Source organism: Macaca mulatta, chromosome 12 (genome assembly GCF_049350105.2).
Source record: "Macaca mulatta isolate MMU2019108-1 chromosome 12, T2T-MMU8v2.0, whole genome shotgun sequence".
Taxonomy (NCBI): Eukaryota; Metazoa; Chordata; class Mammalia; order Primates; family Cercopithecidae; genus Macaca; species Macaca mulatta.
Window position 1 is genome coordinate 64,953,779 of NC_133417.1, and position 19,582 is coordinate 64,973,360.

Consider the following 19,582-nt stretch of genomic DNA (forward strand, 5'->3'; position numbering starts at 1 on the left):
ACCTCTGAAGGCAGGAGCTCTAGCTGTTTCAGTCATCATTGCATTGCCCATGACGTAACACGATTCTTGGCATATAGTAGGCACTTAATACCTACTTGATAAATGAATACATGCATGAATAAATGGAAAAATGGATTCATCTCCAAACTAACAGAAATCCCAAGGAGGTCACTCTACCTGATTCCCCAAATTCAAATGGCTTTTATTATTAATTTCCTATCTTGTAATTCAGATTTAAGATTGAATCATGTTTATAGAGAAGATGAAACAGAAAAGTAATAGAAGAAACATCTTGAAGGGACATTTTACATTAGATCCTATTCAAATCATCCTAATCATGTCCTCATGCTTCTCCTGGCATGCGTCTTGTCTTAGTTTGCCAGTGACAGTGGCAGAGAAGTTTTGACACCTGAATGGTGAGTAACCACTGAGTGAAAAATTGCTTTTCTCACTCTGTTTATATCAGAAATGCAAATGTCACCATTTTGGGCATCAGAGTTCATGAAAATCTGAAATGCTGAAGCCTATTTGCTGCATAATACATTATCCACTGCAATATCATAATAGCCATTTTGGAGGCTCGCTTCACTTGACCTACAAATGTGGCCCCAATTTCATTAAGAAATTGTGAGGTTTTATTGTTGTTATTGTGCATGTGGTATAAAAGAAAACACAATACACAATAGCTGTGTATAACGGCAACCAAAGAAAGGTGCCAAAGAGCATGGGTGGTAAAGCAGCAGGAGAGAATTGAAAGCTAAGATCATCTTTCTGCCTCTTTGTCTCTGTCAGTCTACAGATAGGAATGAACCAGTAAGGTCAGGCTATAAACTTCCAGATAAGAAAGAAGCTTGTCTGTTTCCCCTGAAAAGCTACTGACTGCATGTGGGTGTCATCCGTCTACCTCCAGGGCATTCCTTCTGTGTGGCTGCTATTGTAATGGAGAGGTGATCTGATGTTATCAGTGTGGGACACCAGCTCGGTTTCCCCATGCTACTCTGTAGCAGAAATGTGACATCGTGATTCTGGATAACCAGGACTGAGAAAGAGGTAAGCTAGAGACTGATGTTCCAGGCTGAAGATCACAGAGACCCTGTGGGTTTGTGTGTGTTTTGATGGATGTTTGGAGACCAAACCAGCAAATACAATCTGAGGTCTGAGTTTACAAAATGCCATTGTAAATTTGATCACTATAAACCTATCCACAAAAGGAATGGACGAAAGCAGAGACATTACCGTTTAGAGTTACAGGGGTCACCACAGGTAGGACATCGTTCACAGGTTGGTCCTGAGGCTCCCGGGTTTGCGCAAACACACTTGCCACAAATGCAGTCCCCACGCCCGCTGCAGAGAACTCCGTCTTCAGAGACGCAGGAGTCCGTGCTGGTGGTGCAGTTGCAGTACTCGCCAGTCCAGCCGCTCCTGCATACACACTCACCACAGTCACAGTCGCCGTTGTCTGTAAAACAAAATGCTCTATGCTTCTCACAGCCCAAAAACACTTGCAGATTTGAGGGGGTGAGGGGCATCTTTTCTCTTTGTCTTTAAGCACCATCATCGAAAGACAAGAAAAAAATGAGAAAAAAAGGTGTGTGTTGGAGGGGTGCAGTATGAGTGTAGATACCTTCTATCAAATGTGTCTTGCTAATTGTGCATACTTAGATCTGGTCTCGCTAACTGAAGATCCACTTGCTTACTTTATGGTTGTAAACCATAAATAAAATTATAAGCCCCTCAGCCAATTGAATGGACCCCTCCTCTCAGCCAACAGCATTCTAAAATAAACCTGAAACACTAGTCCAGGCCGTGATGAGAGTGGGTGGTCCGACATGCCTTATTATACCCTCCTCCCTTTGGAATTCAGGCACAACTGACCAGCATTAACAAAAAAACAGAAACCTTAAGACTGACAAAGTAGACTTTTTGTAGCAATAAGATACCAACATAATAGATAGCAGGTCCTGAAAGTAATCAAAGTATTTCACCCCAAAATATATTTATTTGACATATTTTGAAATGGCTTGACCAAGTTGTCTCTTGTGGGGAACATCTACATTCTACAGAGAATCCCCTTTTCTTTCCAGATCTTCTTCCTGATCCAAGAGAGAATTAACTAAGAATCTGGAACCTTTTTTAAGTCTTCTAGGAAATGTTTGCAATCTGTTCTCTCTGAAGCCTGCTACCTGCATAATACGAACCCTGTTCTCCACAATCCCTTATCTTAACCCAGGTACTCCCTTCTATTGATTCCAGGTCTTTAGATACACTCTTTCAGCCAATCACCAACCACTATGACCTGAGAGCCCTGCCCATCCCCTTTGAGTTGTCCCACCTTTCTGAACAGAACCAATGTACATCTTACATGTATTGATTGATGTCTTATGTCTCCCTAAAATGCATAAAACCAAGCTGTGCCCTGACCACCTCAGGCACAGGTCCTTAGGATCTCCTGTGGCTGTGTAACGGGCCATGGTCACTCATATTTGGCTCAGAATAAATCTCTTCAAATATTTTATAGTTTGACTCTTTTCATCCACATATTACATGACATGGAATTTGTAATCAGACCAAATGAGGTAATCCAGAAAGCATGTAAAAGATATTTGATGTGAATGTATGTCTCTATGCATATTTATTTATTTATTTTTATTTTTTGCTTTTAGTTAAGATGCCATAGGATAATGATGCAAGACAGACCGGGATTAAAGCCCACCCCTCTATATCACTCAAGTTGTGTGATCATGAGCGTCTCATCTCTAAAACAGACAGAATAAATTCTACTTTCAATGCTTGTGACTGGATGAGATAATGTATATATCTCCTAATTTTGCATTCACCAGTTAGAAATCCCATAGGCATACACTGAGTGCTCAAAAAATTCACTACTTAACACACTTTAATTGAGCATATACTATGTGCCAAAGATTGTATTAGTTATGAGGATATAAAATTAAATAAGACAAGGTCATCGAACTTATAATTTAGTGTAGGAGGCAGGCTAACGAATACTACTACTAATAAATATACATAGGGGAATAGTTTCCAAATTAGACTGGAGATTTGAGGGTTCCAAAGGAAGTGATGCTTGAGCTGAATTTGAAAGATACAGGTAGACAATACAGAAAAAAAAAAAAAGGTTCTATGCATTTCAGGAATGCATGTGGGATCATTCGACCTGCTTAACACCCACAAAACTTTCCTATGGATAGAGCCAAAGGTGCATATGGAGTGTGGCAGGTGGGGAAATGGAAAGGACAACAAAAAGTCAGAAGTCAGACAATGAAAAGCCTTATTGGCTAAAGGAAGAGCTTCCATCCTGAAAGTTTTATCTAGACATTTTTTAGCAGCAGTAGACAGGTCAAGCTACAGATAGAAAAATCAAGAGTAGAGGCAAGAAGATATGAGACCATGAACCAAGGCAGTGCCCATGGGAGCAGCGAGGAAAGAATATATATTCGGGCATGGAATGCTCAGGGTGTGGGTGCGATTGGTGCCAGGCGGAGGGTTGAGGGAAGAGACAGAGGGATGGAATTCTCCCCAGGTGACTAGACTGAGCAGCTAGATGGATGATGTGGCTTTTCACTGAACTGGAGTGGAAGTTAGCTCATGGTCACTGCCGTATCACCAATACCTGGCACAGAGTAGAACCTAATTATTGAAGCAGAGGAGGAGAAGCAGCTTTGGGTGGGGAAGATGATGAGTTCATTTTGGCCCTGAGGAGCTCAAGGGGCCTGTGGGACATCCCAGTAGGAGGTTGAATATATATATGGGCCTGAAGTTTGGGGTTTGGGATCCATTAGGGAAAGGTGGTAGTTGAAGTTTTCATGGATCAGGTCATCTAGGGCAAGTAGGCAGAGTGAGAAAAACTCTGGAGAGCTTCAGGACTTAAAATGTGATCAGAAAAAAAGGATCCCTACAGAAGAGACCAAGAGGTAGGGGGGGAACAGAAGTGATGTTGCAGAGGCATGGGGCAGAGACTGTTAAAGAGAGAGGTACCTGGACACTTTTGCTGTAGACAAGTAACCCATCTAATCCTAAAGAGCCCCTTTGGATATGGCCACTTAATGATGTATGAAATACTTCAAAAATGATTTTAAAAGTGTTTAAAATAATGGACTTGTGTGTTATTTCCATAATATTATTCTGGGTGCCTACCATGCGTAAGACACTAACATAGGTGTTGGATGTTCCAAACAAATAACATTTATTTGCAAACTCTCGTAACTGATACTTTTCTTGAAAAAAAAAAAAAAAGAAAGAAAAAGAAATGTGCATTAAGCATTTTGCCTCATAAGTTTTGCTCTTCCAGCAAAATTTAGGATTACCTAAGACAGTATATAACAGTGTTTAGAACGGTACCTGACCCATAAATAAGCACTGTACAAGTGTTAGTTACTGGCATTATTTCTGAAAACTATCCAGTAGGAAGAATTTGTAAACAAAATTATCTATCAGTATTAAAATTCCTATACTTTTACTGAAAACAAAGTGGATGTAGAAAAAAATCACAAGTGAAACAGGATTCTACTTGTAGGAGACACTGCCAAGTTCACTGTAGGAGGAAGAATTGTGGACTTTCTCTTGTAAACTTTGGTCTAGCAAGTGGCTTACTTTTCTATTTTGATGACTGGGCTCTAAGGAACTTGGAGCAGGAGAGTCCCGGGCTTAATTCTTTGGTCAAAAATCACCAAACAAAGATGATAGCCACAAAGATTTTGAAGTTGGATTCTGATTTCTCTAGGTATGTGTGTGCATATATGTATATATACATGTATGTATATATGTATATGTGCGCATACACACACACACACACACACAGTCATGTGTCTTTTAACAATGGGAATATGTAACGAGAAATGCATCATTAGGTGATTTCATCACTGTGTAAACATCATAAAGTATACTTACACAAACTTAGATGGTAAACCTACTGCACACCTAGGTTATATGGTATAGCCTATTGCTCCTAGGCTATAAACCTATACAATATGTTACTGTACTGGATACTGGGGGCAATTGTAACACCATGGTGAGCATTTGTGTATCTAGACATAGAAAAGGTACAGTAAAAATACAGTATTATAAAATTATGGGACAACGATCGTATATGTGCTGTGTTGTTGACAAAATCGTCATTATGTGGTGGATGACTAATGTGTATATACATATATATTCTCTTTATATATTCTCTATATACTCTCTATATATACACATACACGCATGTATGTATAGATGCTTCTGGACTTGTGATAGGATTATGTCTGGATAAACTCATTGTAAAATGTAAAATAATGGGCTTATCCAGACATAACATCACTGTAAGTCGAACAACATACTAAATTTATATCACTTTCACACCATCTTAAAGTGTGTGTTTGTGTGCGTTGTCTAATGAAAGATGAGTTGAAATTTACCTGGATTCATGATATTAAGATATATTTCAACTGCATTTCATAACCTATGCAATTTATAGTTGACATAATTAATTCAAAGCAAAGAATAATTAAATGATTTGGGACAAAGGCATTCATTTCATTTTTACCTGTAAATGATCTTCTAAACTACAATATCTTTTTGTTTCTTCCTCAACAAAAGGGGAAACTTACTTTTATAACAGGAAGAAATTCCATATTACAGTTGATTCTGGAAAATTAATATGATTTACAAATATTATTAAAGAAAAGATGCATTTCCAAATGCTTTGAGAATGCTCAAGTATATCATTGCATGTAGGAAGTACTTGGCAGAAATTTAGAAAATCCTTCCTGGAGCAGTAGAAAAGAACCATCACGGCAAAAACATGGCGCTCCTTTCAGAATTTAGAAGCCCTCCTCTGTGCTGGCCTTCCAGAGCCACTGACCTGGTTTCCAAAGTTGCTAATCGATATCCTCAAACAACCAATTATCTAGAGTACTGGTTCATACAACAACAACAACAGCAACAACAACAACAACAAAACTTTCCTATTGGTTTCATGGAGGGACAAAATGATAACCAAAGATCAAGAAAAAATTACCATGGTATTTCAGAGGGATGAATCTTTCTGGAATGCCATTGACAGTAACTGTAAGCGCATAATGGCAGCAAGTGTTTCTCTAATGCCATTTGCCTGTTAGTTTCCATCTCTTAGAATCAAAATATAGGAGACTAATGGAATTTGGGCAAGCAAAAAAATCAATGGAGCTCTGTATCTTTGAGTGCTTACAGATGGATGAAAGAGGCTGTATGAAAAAGAACATTTCGATAATAGCTCTTCAGAAAAGTGGCACATTGCTGAGTATATTAGTTATAAACTGGAGATCCACACAAGTGCTGAGCTGTAGCATGTTTGATCCTCAGTTGCACATAAAACTACAGCAGCAGTAGCGTGTCTATTCCAATGCCAGGCACAATTTTTGTCCCTGCACTAAGCACAATGCCAGGCACATAGTAGGTACTCCATAACCATTTGTTAACCATTTGTTATAACTGCCTTTACTTTCATTATACCTTTTGAAAGAAAAGTTACTAATTATACAGCAACATCCTTTGTGATGTTACTAAAAACCAAAATAGCTTTTGAGAAACAGGAATGGCTGAAGGAAATTGGCATTGGTGAAGTTTTCTGAATCTAGCTAAATAAATCGTATTTTCTAAATAGAATTTCTGTAGCAATCACTGTATCTGACTCAAAGAGAGGCACTGTTGTCAGACCTTCCTAGCTACAATCCACAGATCAAGTCAACTCTTTTTTAGTTTATTTCTGTTCCTCATGCATGGTACAAAATAAAGTGAAAGACCATCAAGGAAAGCTCTATTGCTAAACACAGTTCAGAATTTTATACTGCCTTAGATCTCTTTGATCCAAGATTTAAAGGGTGAAATATAGGTCGTGTTAGTATCTCTATTATATTTTGTTAGATTACACTTAGGGCTTTTTGAAAGGTAATTTCAAGTGTTTTGAACATGTATTTTATTACAAGATTTCTATTAGACATGCAGTATGGGATTCTGCCCAATATATCCTCTCTGTGATGTGGTGACGGCCTTTGGCTGGCTTCTTGTCACCTTCAGATTGTGCCCCATCTGCATCATGTGAAAAGAGGACTGATGTGGGTTTGGAAACATACCTATTAAACCAGGAAATCAACCTTTGGATGAAAAGGGAGAGAAATGTGTCTCGATCAGAACAGACCATACATTTTTCACTCTCTGGAGGGAAAAAGCCATATATTCTCAGAAGAACTTATTGGTTGCAACAGCAGCAGCAAAGAAATGAAAGGTAGGTACACTTCTAAGGGTATCAAATGGTTTTCAGAAAGCTTGGAATTCTTTGATGCTTCTTTCTTTCAGGTCTTTTTCCCCCCCAAATTAGTCTTTTTTATATGTTCCTAACACTGTCTTTTAAAAACATAACTTGCTTAGTTTTCTGTAAAGATAATGGCTTTCTGATTTGAATAGCTGTCTGCTTACAGAGTGTGAAGAACAGAGACACTGAAGCTTAAATTCAGCATTCAGTTAATATTTCAATCTATAAGACAAATTTATATTGTTTAAGAGTATATTAACATATTTGTAATTCTTTTCTGAATAGATTACACATATATATGTGTATATATAAAAAAGAATTTTACAATATTCATATGCAATATATCCTTAAACTATAGTGATTTTACATCTACATAGGATATTAAAACATACATACTTCTATTTTAAATTTTTCTCAAATTTCTCAAGATATTCCAAGTAATTTTCCATCCTTGTCCTTCCTGCAGCCTTTTCACATATGCACTTACTCATCTTTCTTATGCCCAGTGCCTAACCTAGTATGTGTCACATAGTAGGTGTTTAATAAATATTTGTGGAATGAGTGAAGGCCCTGAAAGCCCATTTAATATATTTTTGTGCTCTTTATCCTTGGTAGCATGCTCATTTAGCAGTCTATCTAGTTTTCACTTTTCCAAAGTCATATACATTTAAAAGGTAACAGTCAGACACAGCAGCTTGGTCCAGAAAAACCTGGAAGGCAATGGAGTTCCTATTATAGGCACTTGTGTAGAGTCCGGGTGACAGCCAGAGAGAAGGCCCTTTTATCTTTCATCTACGCTTAGGGAAACAAAATAGACATAAGCTCAGTTGGCAGAAATCTCACCCCAAGTGAATGTTAGAGCCAGAAAACCTACAAGAGAAGATTCAGTTACCCGTGGTCTAAGGCTGATCAGCAAATATTTACTGAGCACCTACTATGCCCAGGAAACTGTGGAAGGTGCAGAGGATGCCAACCCCCTTGCTGATACTTGAGCAGCCACAGGGTAAGATGAATTTCGACATAGCCTACCTCCGCAGAGCAGCCCTTTGTGTCTCACGCAGGAAAAATTGTCACACTGGCAATAAGGCCCATAAATGTTTCCATAGGGAGACAAGTGGCAGATACACTGTCCACAGTAGCAGTCACCCCTTCCACTGCAGGAGGGATGATCTGGGGCCTCCTTGCAGGAATCTGTGCTCAGCATGTCCTCGCCACACTCACAGCGAGGCCCCATGTGGCCAGGGTGGCAGGCACACACCCCACACTGGAAGGAGCCGTTCCCGTGGTGACACTTGGAGCTGTTCACTTCCACTTCTTTCTGACAGTCGCAGTTGCATTCTGGACTGACAAGTAATTCCAGGGCGTCCCCCAGTCCCACAGGCTTTATGATAATGTGCCTGCTTCTTCTCTCACAGTTTGGGATATTCACAGTCACATTGAAGGAAGCCTGGAAAAGAAAATACTAATTATCTCCCTCCATCCACCAAAATGCATGAGGTGAAACAAGGCTTCATGGAAATCAGCTTTGCCAAAAGCATTTACTAGAAAATCTTTGAAAATTGCTTTGAAAATTCTTGAAAGAAATCCAACTTCAGTGAGCTCAGCTAACTTCTGACCCATCCAGGTATTTATTCAGACGATCTATTGGACAGCTACTTACTGTGTCTCCCACTTTCATGTGAGAGCATTTCTTTTGGTGTTGGAAGAATGTACCGTTGTTACAGATGGCTGTAAATGACAAGTTGAGTCCTTCAGTGTCTCCTAATACTTCCAGTTCCACCTCAGACCGCAGTTCCTTTAGTTACAATATAAAGAGTTCAGTGAAGTCACAACCCCAAAAATATAGCCAGAAGAAGAAACTGAATCATGTTCATTGAACTACAAATGAATAAAACTAAATTGGGTGTCAAAAGAAATTCAGTATATTACCAATCAAAAGCAAGAAAGTGAGCAATCATACATACATTTTATATATTATCAAATCTAAGGTGCCAACAATTATAAGATACACCATTATCTTATGACATTAAACTATGACAAAATACCTCAAGATGGTTCTGCACAACATATGAATCAGTCCTATCCATCTACCATTGCTTTGAAAATTATTTTATCCATTCTGAAGGATTTGGCAAATTCTCCTGCCCTGAGTTGCGCAGATTGGCATATAAAAGGCAATTCTTTTGCTTATATCTCAGTAACAAAATTTAACAACAGCTTCCTTTATGTGTATCATGATTTCTTAGCTCCCGTAAACCAGCTGTTTGTTGCTTTGCAAAGAATCCAGAATTGAAGTCATTCCTCCACCAATGAATATTTGACTCATTGATATCAAATTTACACCCTGCTGCTCTGTTTTGGTACATTTCTGCATACATAATAAACTTTTCATTTCAATATCGAATCATAGTACACACTTTTAAAGATATGTTAAAACAGCAATTAAACTTAATACTTAAGTAGCAACAATGCCTTTAACTAATTGAAGTGAGTACAATCACAATTGTCCATGAAAACTACATCATGACTGCTGCCTGGCACCACAATGGTGATTGTAACTCACCATCAGTTGTAAGATGGAGCTCAATTTTAGAGATGTTAAAATGTGGGGGGAAAGTGTGCCTTAAAATCAATATTGGAATGTATTTAGTACCTATTGCACATTTAGTGTAGAGTTAGGTCTGGGGAATACTGTAAGAAAGCCTTCTGCCCTCAAGAAGTTTATTATCTTACTTTCTTTATTCCTTGTTCACTTATAAAACAAAAGTCTGTATTGTAGGTGAAGCAAACCAAATTATGAAAAATAAAAAAAACAGAATAAAACCAATTTTAAAATACTATAAATAAATTTATGCTTCAGTTAATCCAAAAGTTTTAAGTCCACATATCCATTTTCTTGTTGGCATTTAAAAAGCATATTCAGCTTCAAATTTCCCTTAAGTGTAATTTTTAAAAATTTGTTTTATTTTAAATTTGTGTGGGTATGTAATAGGTGTATATATTTATGGAGAAATGAGATGCTTTGATACTTTATGTGTAATTTCGCCAGATGTATAGTAAAATGACCCTGCCTTCCTCCAAAATCTGCTTATGCCGAAATAATAAGATTAAAATAGAAGCAATGTTGGAGATAAAGTCGGGAGCTAAATAAAAGTTAAGGGATATGAGCTAAAAGACTGTGACAGCAATTATAAGGACTAGTGGATGACATGATCTGATCTAAGTAAAGGAAATTTCAGCATTACTGTAATTTAACAGCATATTGCAAATTTGACCAGGAATATTTTAGTCTGAATTTCCCAAAGAAAGGACATAAATGCTTATTTGTAGTTTTCATCGTTTCATTCATTCATTTTTTGAGCATCTCTTATGAACCAGGAAAAACAAAAGAAACCAAGTCAATTCCCTCCTGGGATTTAAACACCAGCAGAGGAACTTATCCTTGGGATTGCTGATATTTTGGTAGCCTTTATTATACGATTAGGGAAGTAAGGACATTAGTGAATGATGATCAGATAAGTACACATTGGTATTTAAGCTTTTTAAAAATATCAATATGGCACTGTAAAATACTGAGCTGAAGTTTGTAGCCACAAAGTTATAAACACAAATTGTCTACCTCTGCCCTACTAGAGGTCCGTCAGAAGCATTTTACGTTTTCTTTCAAAGTATTCTCTTTCCTTCTCTCTCTTTTTATAGACTAGAAAGAAATTCAGCCTATAGGTCCTCATATTTTTAAATTCTTTTTAGTATACATTTAAAAATAACAGTAGAAAAATAATTTGAACTAGTGCCAGGATCCATTACAGACTTTGCCTTGTGAATCATAAAGTTCCAATAATAACTCCAGTGCAAGATGGTTTCATTTAAGAATAATAGACACGTCTTAGTATTTCTGAGATAGTAAAACAAGGACAGAAGACTTAATTCAAATGTTTAATGCCTTGATTTCAACTATCCTGTAAGTTACGTAAGTATTTGAGATCATAAAGTGAGCCGTAACCTCTGGCAGAGCAAGCAGAGGCATGGGGGCTGCTCTCACTGGAGGGGGAAATATTTTTGACAATTCAGTGTTTTCTAGTCTCCTTAGTTTCTCTGAAGATGTTAGTGGCCAACACTGTTGAGAGTATTGGGTTCGAAAAAATGGAGTGCATTCTGATACAGTGAAGGATTGCTGTGTGATTTTATTTGATTCTACAAATTAAAACTTTAATTACTGCATGAGAGGGAGGAAGGTTTTTATAGCATTTTGTGGATGAGCATTCCTGCCTGGGAGAATTTCAAGCATGAGCTAACGTGGTGATTAATTTGATGTGACCTAAGAAAACTGAAATTTCTGAGGCTATCAGTAAAACAAACCAAACCAAACCATCATCCTATAATTTTAATGGACACATCTGTATTTTTATTTTCTGAAGAAATGAAATACTTGAGAAGGAATATCTTGCTTTTCTTCCTTCGGGGTAGTTTCAAAATTGGTGGGCCAATGTCAAAATTATTGGAAACTTTTTTTTTCTTTCCAAAATATATAGCTCTCATTTCCCCTAAAGTCCTTCAAAGATGTCTGTGAGAGGAATCTGGATAGGCCTATTTTTAAAAACTTTCCATGTTGATTCTGATATGTCATTTTATTTAAGGAATGCTGGTTCAGTACACGCTAAATGTTGGCGTATATTACATATGGGCCTTTTTTTTTTTGTAATTTTAAAACATCAAAAATCAGGAGAATTGTTATTCACTTGTTCTTACACAGTTGCTGTTTACAGTAAATACTGGAGCTTTACTCCTTACTAAAAATTTTCCCTTTTTTCATTCCTATCCTAATTTAGGGCTTCTTCTTTCTTTCTCTGCATGTGTATTTCTTTGTCAATAGAGGCAAACAAAGGGAGGGATGATATTTAGGAACCAAAATTAAAAATAATTGACAACCGGCCATCCATTGTTGACTAACGGAGTTATGAAATGGAGACAAAGAATGAGAACATAACAACACCGTAGGTATATGTTCTAATTTTAAGGGAGAAATTCTGTCCTCAGGTACTAATTCCCAAAGTCAAAGCAAAAGTTTACACACCTGCTCATAAACCAGTGGAAAATGTCCCTAGTTCCCAGAAGTATAGAGACTAAAAAGTGGCATTCCTTGTGTACCGGTGTTTTGGTGCACAGCCAGCACTTGTATTTTTGCTTGAGTTATGACCTAGTATCGTCAAGCTTGTGGAGTTAGCTCTCTACATAACTCTGTCACTCACTGGCAATTTAAACTTCATTTTTTTCAGACAGAGGAGAGCTTAATTGTATGACTCATGGAGGCTTTAAAATTTTGCTGGCAACAATGTTGCTGTTGCTTATTATTATAAAAACAACCTCAACTTTATGATCAGTTTTATGATTTTTCTATCTTCAGCTCCACCTCCCAGGAAGAAGATCAGCAAGCAAAATGAACAAAATTTATATTTTGATTGCATTCATGCAGAGACATTTTTTGGATAAGCATTCTCTCTACCAACAAGTAACTAACATTTAACTGCCTAAATCACATCTTAGTTTTTGAATACCAAAGAAATGCAAAAAAGATGCCAGCTGTAAAATATCCTACTTCATAAGCTGAGATGATCAGCTGGAGAATGTTTCCGGAGTCCTTCTGAAGTAGCCCTACTGTAGCTCCAGGAATAAGTTTTGCGTAATTCTGTAAACAGAAAAAGAGTAAGTCAATCTTTGTTTCCCTCCGGTAATTGAGAAAAGTGTGGGTTTGAGCCTGCTGGCTATGATTGCCTCTATTTAACTGGCCGGGGAAAACAGGTTCGTGATAACAAACCTGCTTTTCTCCTGAAACCGTAGCCTTTACTTTGTGCTGCTTCCTGTGCTCAAGTGGAAAATAGACTGGACGGAGTCAGCACTGGGGAAATCTAGGGTCTGTGGTTGCCATGGTCGAGGGCTGTGATTGCCATGGTCTAGGGCTGTGATTTTTGTCTCCAGAGGAGTCAAGTCTCAAATAATAGTAACATTTATATAACGTCTTCCATTCGTGAAGCATCCTTTGTCCAAAACGTTCTCAGCACACAACCAGGAACTTATCTTTTTGTAAAGTTGCAGAAACCAAGGTTTGGTGCACACAGGCAATGAGGGGAATCAGGTCGCTCTGTAAGTCATTCAGTTAAGAGGTCTTAAGGAGTAACCGCTTGGTGGAGAAAGAGTGAATTATTGGATGCTTGCACTGAGCTCTCTCTTCCTCTGGTAACGTGCTCCCTTTCAGGATGCTAGCACCGTGCTGGGGTTGGTTGGAATTGCTCCCACCACATCACCATGGAGTGAGTCAGAAACTAGTGCAGAAAGCATTATTTACCCACAGTGTTTTTTCCTGAGGCATCATTCCCACCTGAGAACTAGCAATATGAGTTCATCATCACTCCAGGCATTGGGCATGGGCGTGGAATGAGGCACGGCAAAGAAGGGAATTTTCCAGACAGCTGGAAATTTTCCCACCCTGGAGTTTTATGTTTTAAATTTTGTTGTTTTCAAATGAAAAGTTTTCTAAGGTGTGTGATACACATACCTGTCTTCTTAAACAAAGATTCCTCAAAATACTCTCACTTTTTTCTTGAAGGAATGGAGTTATTACTTATCAATATTAACTATAGTTTCACCAGGCATGCTGCCTCACGTCTGTAATCCCAGCACTTTGGGAGGTCAAGGCAGGCAGATCACTTGGGCTGAGGAGTTCGAGGCCAGCCTGGCCAACATGGTGAAACACCATCTCTACTAAAAATACAAAAATTAGCTGGGTGTGGTGTCACTCCTGTGGTCCCAGCTACTTGGAGGCTGAGGCAGGAGGATCACTTAAGCCCAGGAGGTTGAGGCTGCAGTGAGCTGATATGGTGCCACTGCACGCCAACCTGGGTGACAAAGTGAGACCCCGTCTCAAAAAAACAGTCATAATAAATTAAATAAACTATGGCTCTATAATCATCAAAGGCTTTTGAAACCTCCAGAGAGGTCACACCCATATCAAGTGGACCCTGACTGTTATGTTGTTGCTTCTTATATGTGTTTTTAAATGATTTCTACCTTCTCCTTGGTGAGCTCTAAGGTCTTACTCACCTACTAATTTACTCATTTATCTATTTACTGTTGCATTCAACATCTGCTGAGTAGGTTTGCTATACTGTACTATGTCAACAACCACTCCTTCTGTCAGCTGTGGTCTTCTGAGTTGCTGTGTGCTATGAAATTGGATGGCTGAATTTATTAAAATTGTACGTAGAAAAAAAGTAAGTAAGCTTTGAATGAAGGATTTAGGGTATCTCATATAGTTCAAACATAATGATATTCTATCTTATTTAAAGAAGATTTAAGTGTTTTAGAAAATGCAAAAAAACTAAATTAGAATGGATAACTATCATTAACTATAATAGTGATACCAAGAAAATAAATTAGGACAAAAGGAACCAAGCAGAGGAACAAATGAAGCGAGGGCAACATTAGAACACAGAAAGCATGCAGGGTGTCCTGGGCACTTGATATAAGTGGATCCTTGGGTGAGTCCACACTTTCCACACCTATTTGGAAAAATGGGCTTTGGTTTTGATTTGAGGATTTGTAATGTTCCTCTTATTTCAGTGGTCATGATTGTGTTGAAGTTTGAAGTCAGTAGAAATCTAAATTCTTTTTTTGTTGTTGTTAATTTTTATTTTTAGAGACAGGGTCTCACTCTGTTGCCCAGGCTGGAGTGCAGTGAGTGGCCTGATAATAGCTCACTGTAGCCTTGAACTCCTAGGCTCAAGCAATGCTCTCACCTCCGCCTTCCAAAGCATTGGGATTACAGATGTGAGCCACTGAGCCTGGCAAAATCCGAACTCTTAACAGTGTGAGATGCTGCTCTGCCTTGACACTGTTTTATTATTGAGGAGGCTGTGGGCAGTAATCCAGGTAACATTCCTTACCTTACTCTGTGTCCCACATTGCTGCCTGATGATGGAGGACCCCCTTTTGTTTCCCTGAGTCAGGGAAAACTTGTAAAATACAAGGAAGGCACTGGTTTACGGACTTACCTTTTCAAATAAACACATGTCACAAAGGGCTGTGAAGCATGTTACATGTGGTTAACGGCGAATACCTATACAGGAACTTGAATTCCACTTAAGTGAAGCTGGAATGTGTGTAAATTTGACTGATCCCAGAAGAGATGGCAGAGGGAACCTTTCGAGCTTGACAAAGAAACATTTAGGTCCCTTAGGAAAATGATTTCAAGGCTCTTAGCTTTCTACAAAACTGCTATCCTTGAAAAACATCCTAAGAACCCCAACACTGAGGTGTCACAGATACATTCTGCACTAGTTCCAGTGGCCTCCAAATTTGTGGTTAATTCTTGGCTAACAAAGCCAAACCCATCCACTTCCTAAAGCATAATTATAATCCTGCATGTGGTATGACATTTGGCATTTGGCTATTAGGACAAGTGGTTAGCATTAATCGCTGACTGCCACTACAGTGATAATATAAAAGGGTTGGCAGCCAGTAGCAGTAACCAGTGGTGACACTGACAGTTGCACAGAGGAAAACTATTAATTTCTGGATGCTGAGTCCCCTCAAAAGCATTTCAAATAATTAACTAAAAATATGGACAATTTGGCTTCCTGCTCTAACACTGTCAAAATTCATACTTTAAATATTGTAGTATTATGATTACTGTAAATATCATGTATCAAATGCCTTCCTTTCATTAAAGTCTTAACGCACTATTATAAATTGTTGTAATTAAACATGTTTAATGTTAGAAAAAGGATGATTTTGCATGCCTGGATGCGATGAATTATAGTATTTGTGACTCTAAAAGATGATGCTTGGATATTAGAAATGGTGAACACTGCAAACATGATGTTGCATGAGCTGATTAGAATTGCAAGCTCTGATGCTTGGGCCTGAATTCTCTATTATCTATCTGCAGATTATCCTAATTATGGATTTTCCTCGTCCTCCCTACCATACCACCCAGAAGTTCCTGAGGTTGCTTTTCTCACTCATTCTTTCTGATTACCTTAGTTTTCTTAACTTCCTTCTTCAAGCTCTATTTATCTCTTCACTCGGCCCCCATCTCCAAAAAGATTATGTGTGTATCTAACAGTCTGCGTTTGTTCCCTGGAAATCTCCTCTTTGTGGAAGAGAAAGGATAACAAACCAACAGAGAGCTATTTAGCAGGCAGGTGTGATACAGAGGAAATCACCTGCATTCCCACCTGCACATCCTGGGCTCCTCTCAGAGAGGGACTCCCGGTTTGGTGCCTCTCAGTGTCTGGCTGCCAGAACCAGCTGTCAGGTGTGCACTCCTGCTTGGCTCAGGGCAGAGGAACATGCAGTCACACACCTGCTGCCTGGTTAACTGTGGACAGGCTGTTGGTTGGCCTTCTCTTCAACAAGACTCGTGTTGAGGACCTTACAGAGCCTCTCTGGCTTTGTGATATTCTGGCTTTCTGTCCTGCAGAAAAGGAAGCTCCTGATGTTACCCCTGTTCCTGCTCCAACTACACCTGCTGTGTGGTTAGCTCTTCAGAACCTGGATGTCTGCTGGGTCAATGTTTCATATTAACTGTATCCTTGCTGGGTACGTTGATTTGGTTTCTGCTTTGGACAGTGACTCTACTGGGCCCTTATAGCCTAATCTTATGACATTTCTACTGTAGTCTCAGAGACCCCTCCCACCTCAGAGCTCAGTAGCCCTCATTTGATAGAGACCATGTGACACATGCCCCTCATTTGAGGGTGAGAAGTCACAAGTCAAGTGGTCACATATCAGCTAGCAGCAATTTTTTTCTTGCTTTTATTATTATTTTAATGGATGCATAATAAACTGTTCACATTTATGGGGTACAGTATGATATTTTGATGCACATATACGATGTTTAATGATCAAATCTATCACATTTTAATAAAGAATTTGTAAAACCAAATGCTCAGAGCAGCCGGCTGCTTCCCTTTAGATTCTGCTTGCTTAACTCTCTTTATGAAGCCTCACTAATGTGTCACTAATATTACTTTATTTTATGCTCACAGCACTGTTTGTTTTCAATATTGTATTATTAACCAACATCAGTGTTTCTAATCTGTAAATACACTTACTATATGTATTCTACTGAAATACATTTACTAAAAGATTGGCTTGCATAGACTGAGAATATTTGATGTTATATACTCTGCTCACAAATTTCTCTTCTAATCTTTCTAAGTTTTTTTTTCATTACTTTTTATCTCTTTAGTTAGCAGCTCCTTGTGGTGCATTCTCTCTCTCTTTCTGTCTCTCTCTCTTCCCCTGTTTCTCTCTCTCTCTTTCTTTCTTATAAACTTTAATGGCAGCATAACATACAGATTGTGCCAGTAATAAGTATATAGTTCAAGAAATATTTAAAGAGTAAACAAGCAAATACCATCACCCAGAAAAATCAAGAAATAGAATATAAGCCGGGCTCAGTGGCTCATGCCTGTAATCCCAACACTTTGGGAGGCTGAGGTGGGTATATCACTCAAGCCCAGGAGTTCGAGACCAGCCAGGTAACATAGTGAGACCCCATCTCTACAAAAAATACAAAAATTAGCCTGGCATATTGGTGTGCACCTGCAGTCCCAGCTACTGGAAGGCTGAGGTGGGAAGATTGCTTGAGTCTGGGAGGTTGAGGCTGTAGCCACTGCATTCCAGCCTGGGTGACAGAGTGAGACCTTGCCTCAGAAAAAAAAAAAAAAAAGAAAGAAAGGAAAGGAAAGGAGGGAGGAAGGAAGGAAGGGAGGGAGGGAGGGAGGGAGGGAGGGGGAGAGAGAGAGAGAGAGACAGAAAGAAAGAAAGAGAGAGAGAAAGAAAGAGAGAGAGAAAGAGAGAAAGAAAGAAAGAGAAATAGAATACAACCACCCCCTGGTATCTTCCCTTGTATTGCCTTCCAGTCATTACTCTTCCCCACAAAAGCACAACCACTATTTTGACTTTTATCACTGTAGAAGTCAGGGGAGTTATCTTCATGGCCTTATGATTAACAAGAATATCTTAAGTAGGATAGAAAAAGCACTACCCATAAAGGAAAAGATTCATAAATAAGACTTAAAATTAATAATTTCATTTATAGATACACATTATAGATTCAATGAATGCCAATAAAAATGCCATCAAATTATTTTGTGGGTATTAACAAACTGATTCTAAAGTTTATATGGAGAGGCAAAAGATCCAGAATAGCCAACTCAACACTGAAGATGAACAAAGTTGGAGGACTGACACTATCTGACTTCAAAACTTACTATAAAGCTGCAGCAATCCAAAGAGTATGGTATTGACAAAAGAATAGTCAGACAAATGTAACAGAATAGAGAGCCCAGAAATAGACTCACATAAATATGGTCAATTGATCCTTGACAAAGGAGCAAAGGCAACACAATGGAACAAGGATAGTCTTTTCAACAAATGGTGCTTGAACAACTGGACATCCACATGAAAAAAAAATCTAGACACATTATTACGCCCTTTGCAAACATTAGCTTAAAATGACCACACACCTAAATGTAAAATTCAAAACAATAAAACTCCAAAAAGATAATGGTAGAAATATCTAGATGACCTTGAGTTTATTGATGACTTTTTAGATATAACACCAAAGGCACAATCCATGAAAGAAAAATTGATAAGCTGGACTTAAAATAAAAAACTTCTACTCTGTGAAAGATGATGTCAAGAGAACAAGAAAACAAGTCAGGGACTGGAAGAAAATATTTGCAAAATACACATCTACTACAGGAGTATTACCAAAATATACAAAGAACTCTTAAAACTCAACAAGAAAACAAACATTTCAATTAAAAAATGAGCCAAAGACCTTAACAGACATATTACCAAAGAAGATACAGAGATGGCAAATAGGCATATAAAAAGATGCTCCACATTAAATGTCAGCAGGGAAATGCAAAATAAACAACAATGAAATACCATTATGCATGTATTAGAATGGCCCAAATCCAGAACACTGACAACAACAAATGCTGACTAGGATATGGAGCAACAGGAATTCTCATTCATTGCTTGTGAGAATGCAAAATGATTCAGCCACTACAAAAGACAGTGTAGTAGTTTCTTGCAGAACAAAACAAACACTTACCATATGATCCAGTGATCAGACTCTTTGGAATTTACCAAAAAGAGTTGAAAACTTCCAAGATGGCTGAATAGGAACAGCTCCGGTCTGCAGCTCCCAGCGTGATCAACACAGAAGATGGGTTATTTCTGCATTTTCAACTGAGGTACCTAGCTCATCTCAGTGGAATT

The 19,582-nt window shown here is 38.3% G+C and overlaps 1 protein-coding gene across 16 annotated transcripts in view; it reads right to left on the reverse strand.

Annotated features, from left to right (window-relative positions):
- The window catches only part of ITGB6 (integrin subunit beta 6), a 161,956-nt gene that overhangs the window by 36,641 nt on the left and 105,733 nt on the right, over positions 1 to 19,582 (reverse strand). For all 16 annotated transcript variants that reach the window (XM_077957099.1, XM_077957101.1, XM_077957108.1 and 13 more), the window contains 4 exons: positions 12,885 to 12,974; positions 8,949 to 9,083; positions 8,318 to 8,735; positions 1,237 to 1,459 (listed from right to left, as the gene is read on the reverse strand). In XM_077957099.1, the coding sequence (XP_077813225.1) occupies positions 1,237 to 1,459; positions 8,318 to 8,735; positions 8,949 to 9,083; positions 12,885 to 12,974 (866 nt within the window). The remainder of the gene's footprint in view (positions 1 to 1,236; positions 1,460 to 8,317; positions 8,736 to 8,948; positions 9,084 to 12,884; positions 12,975 to 19,582) is intronic.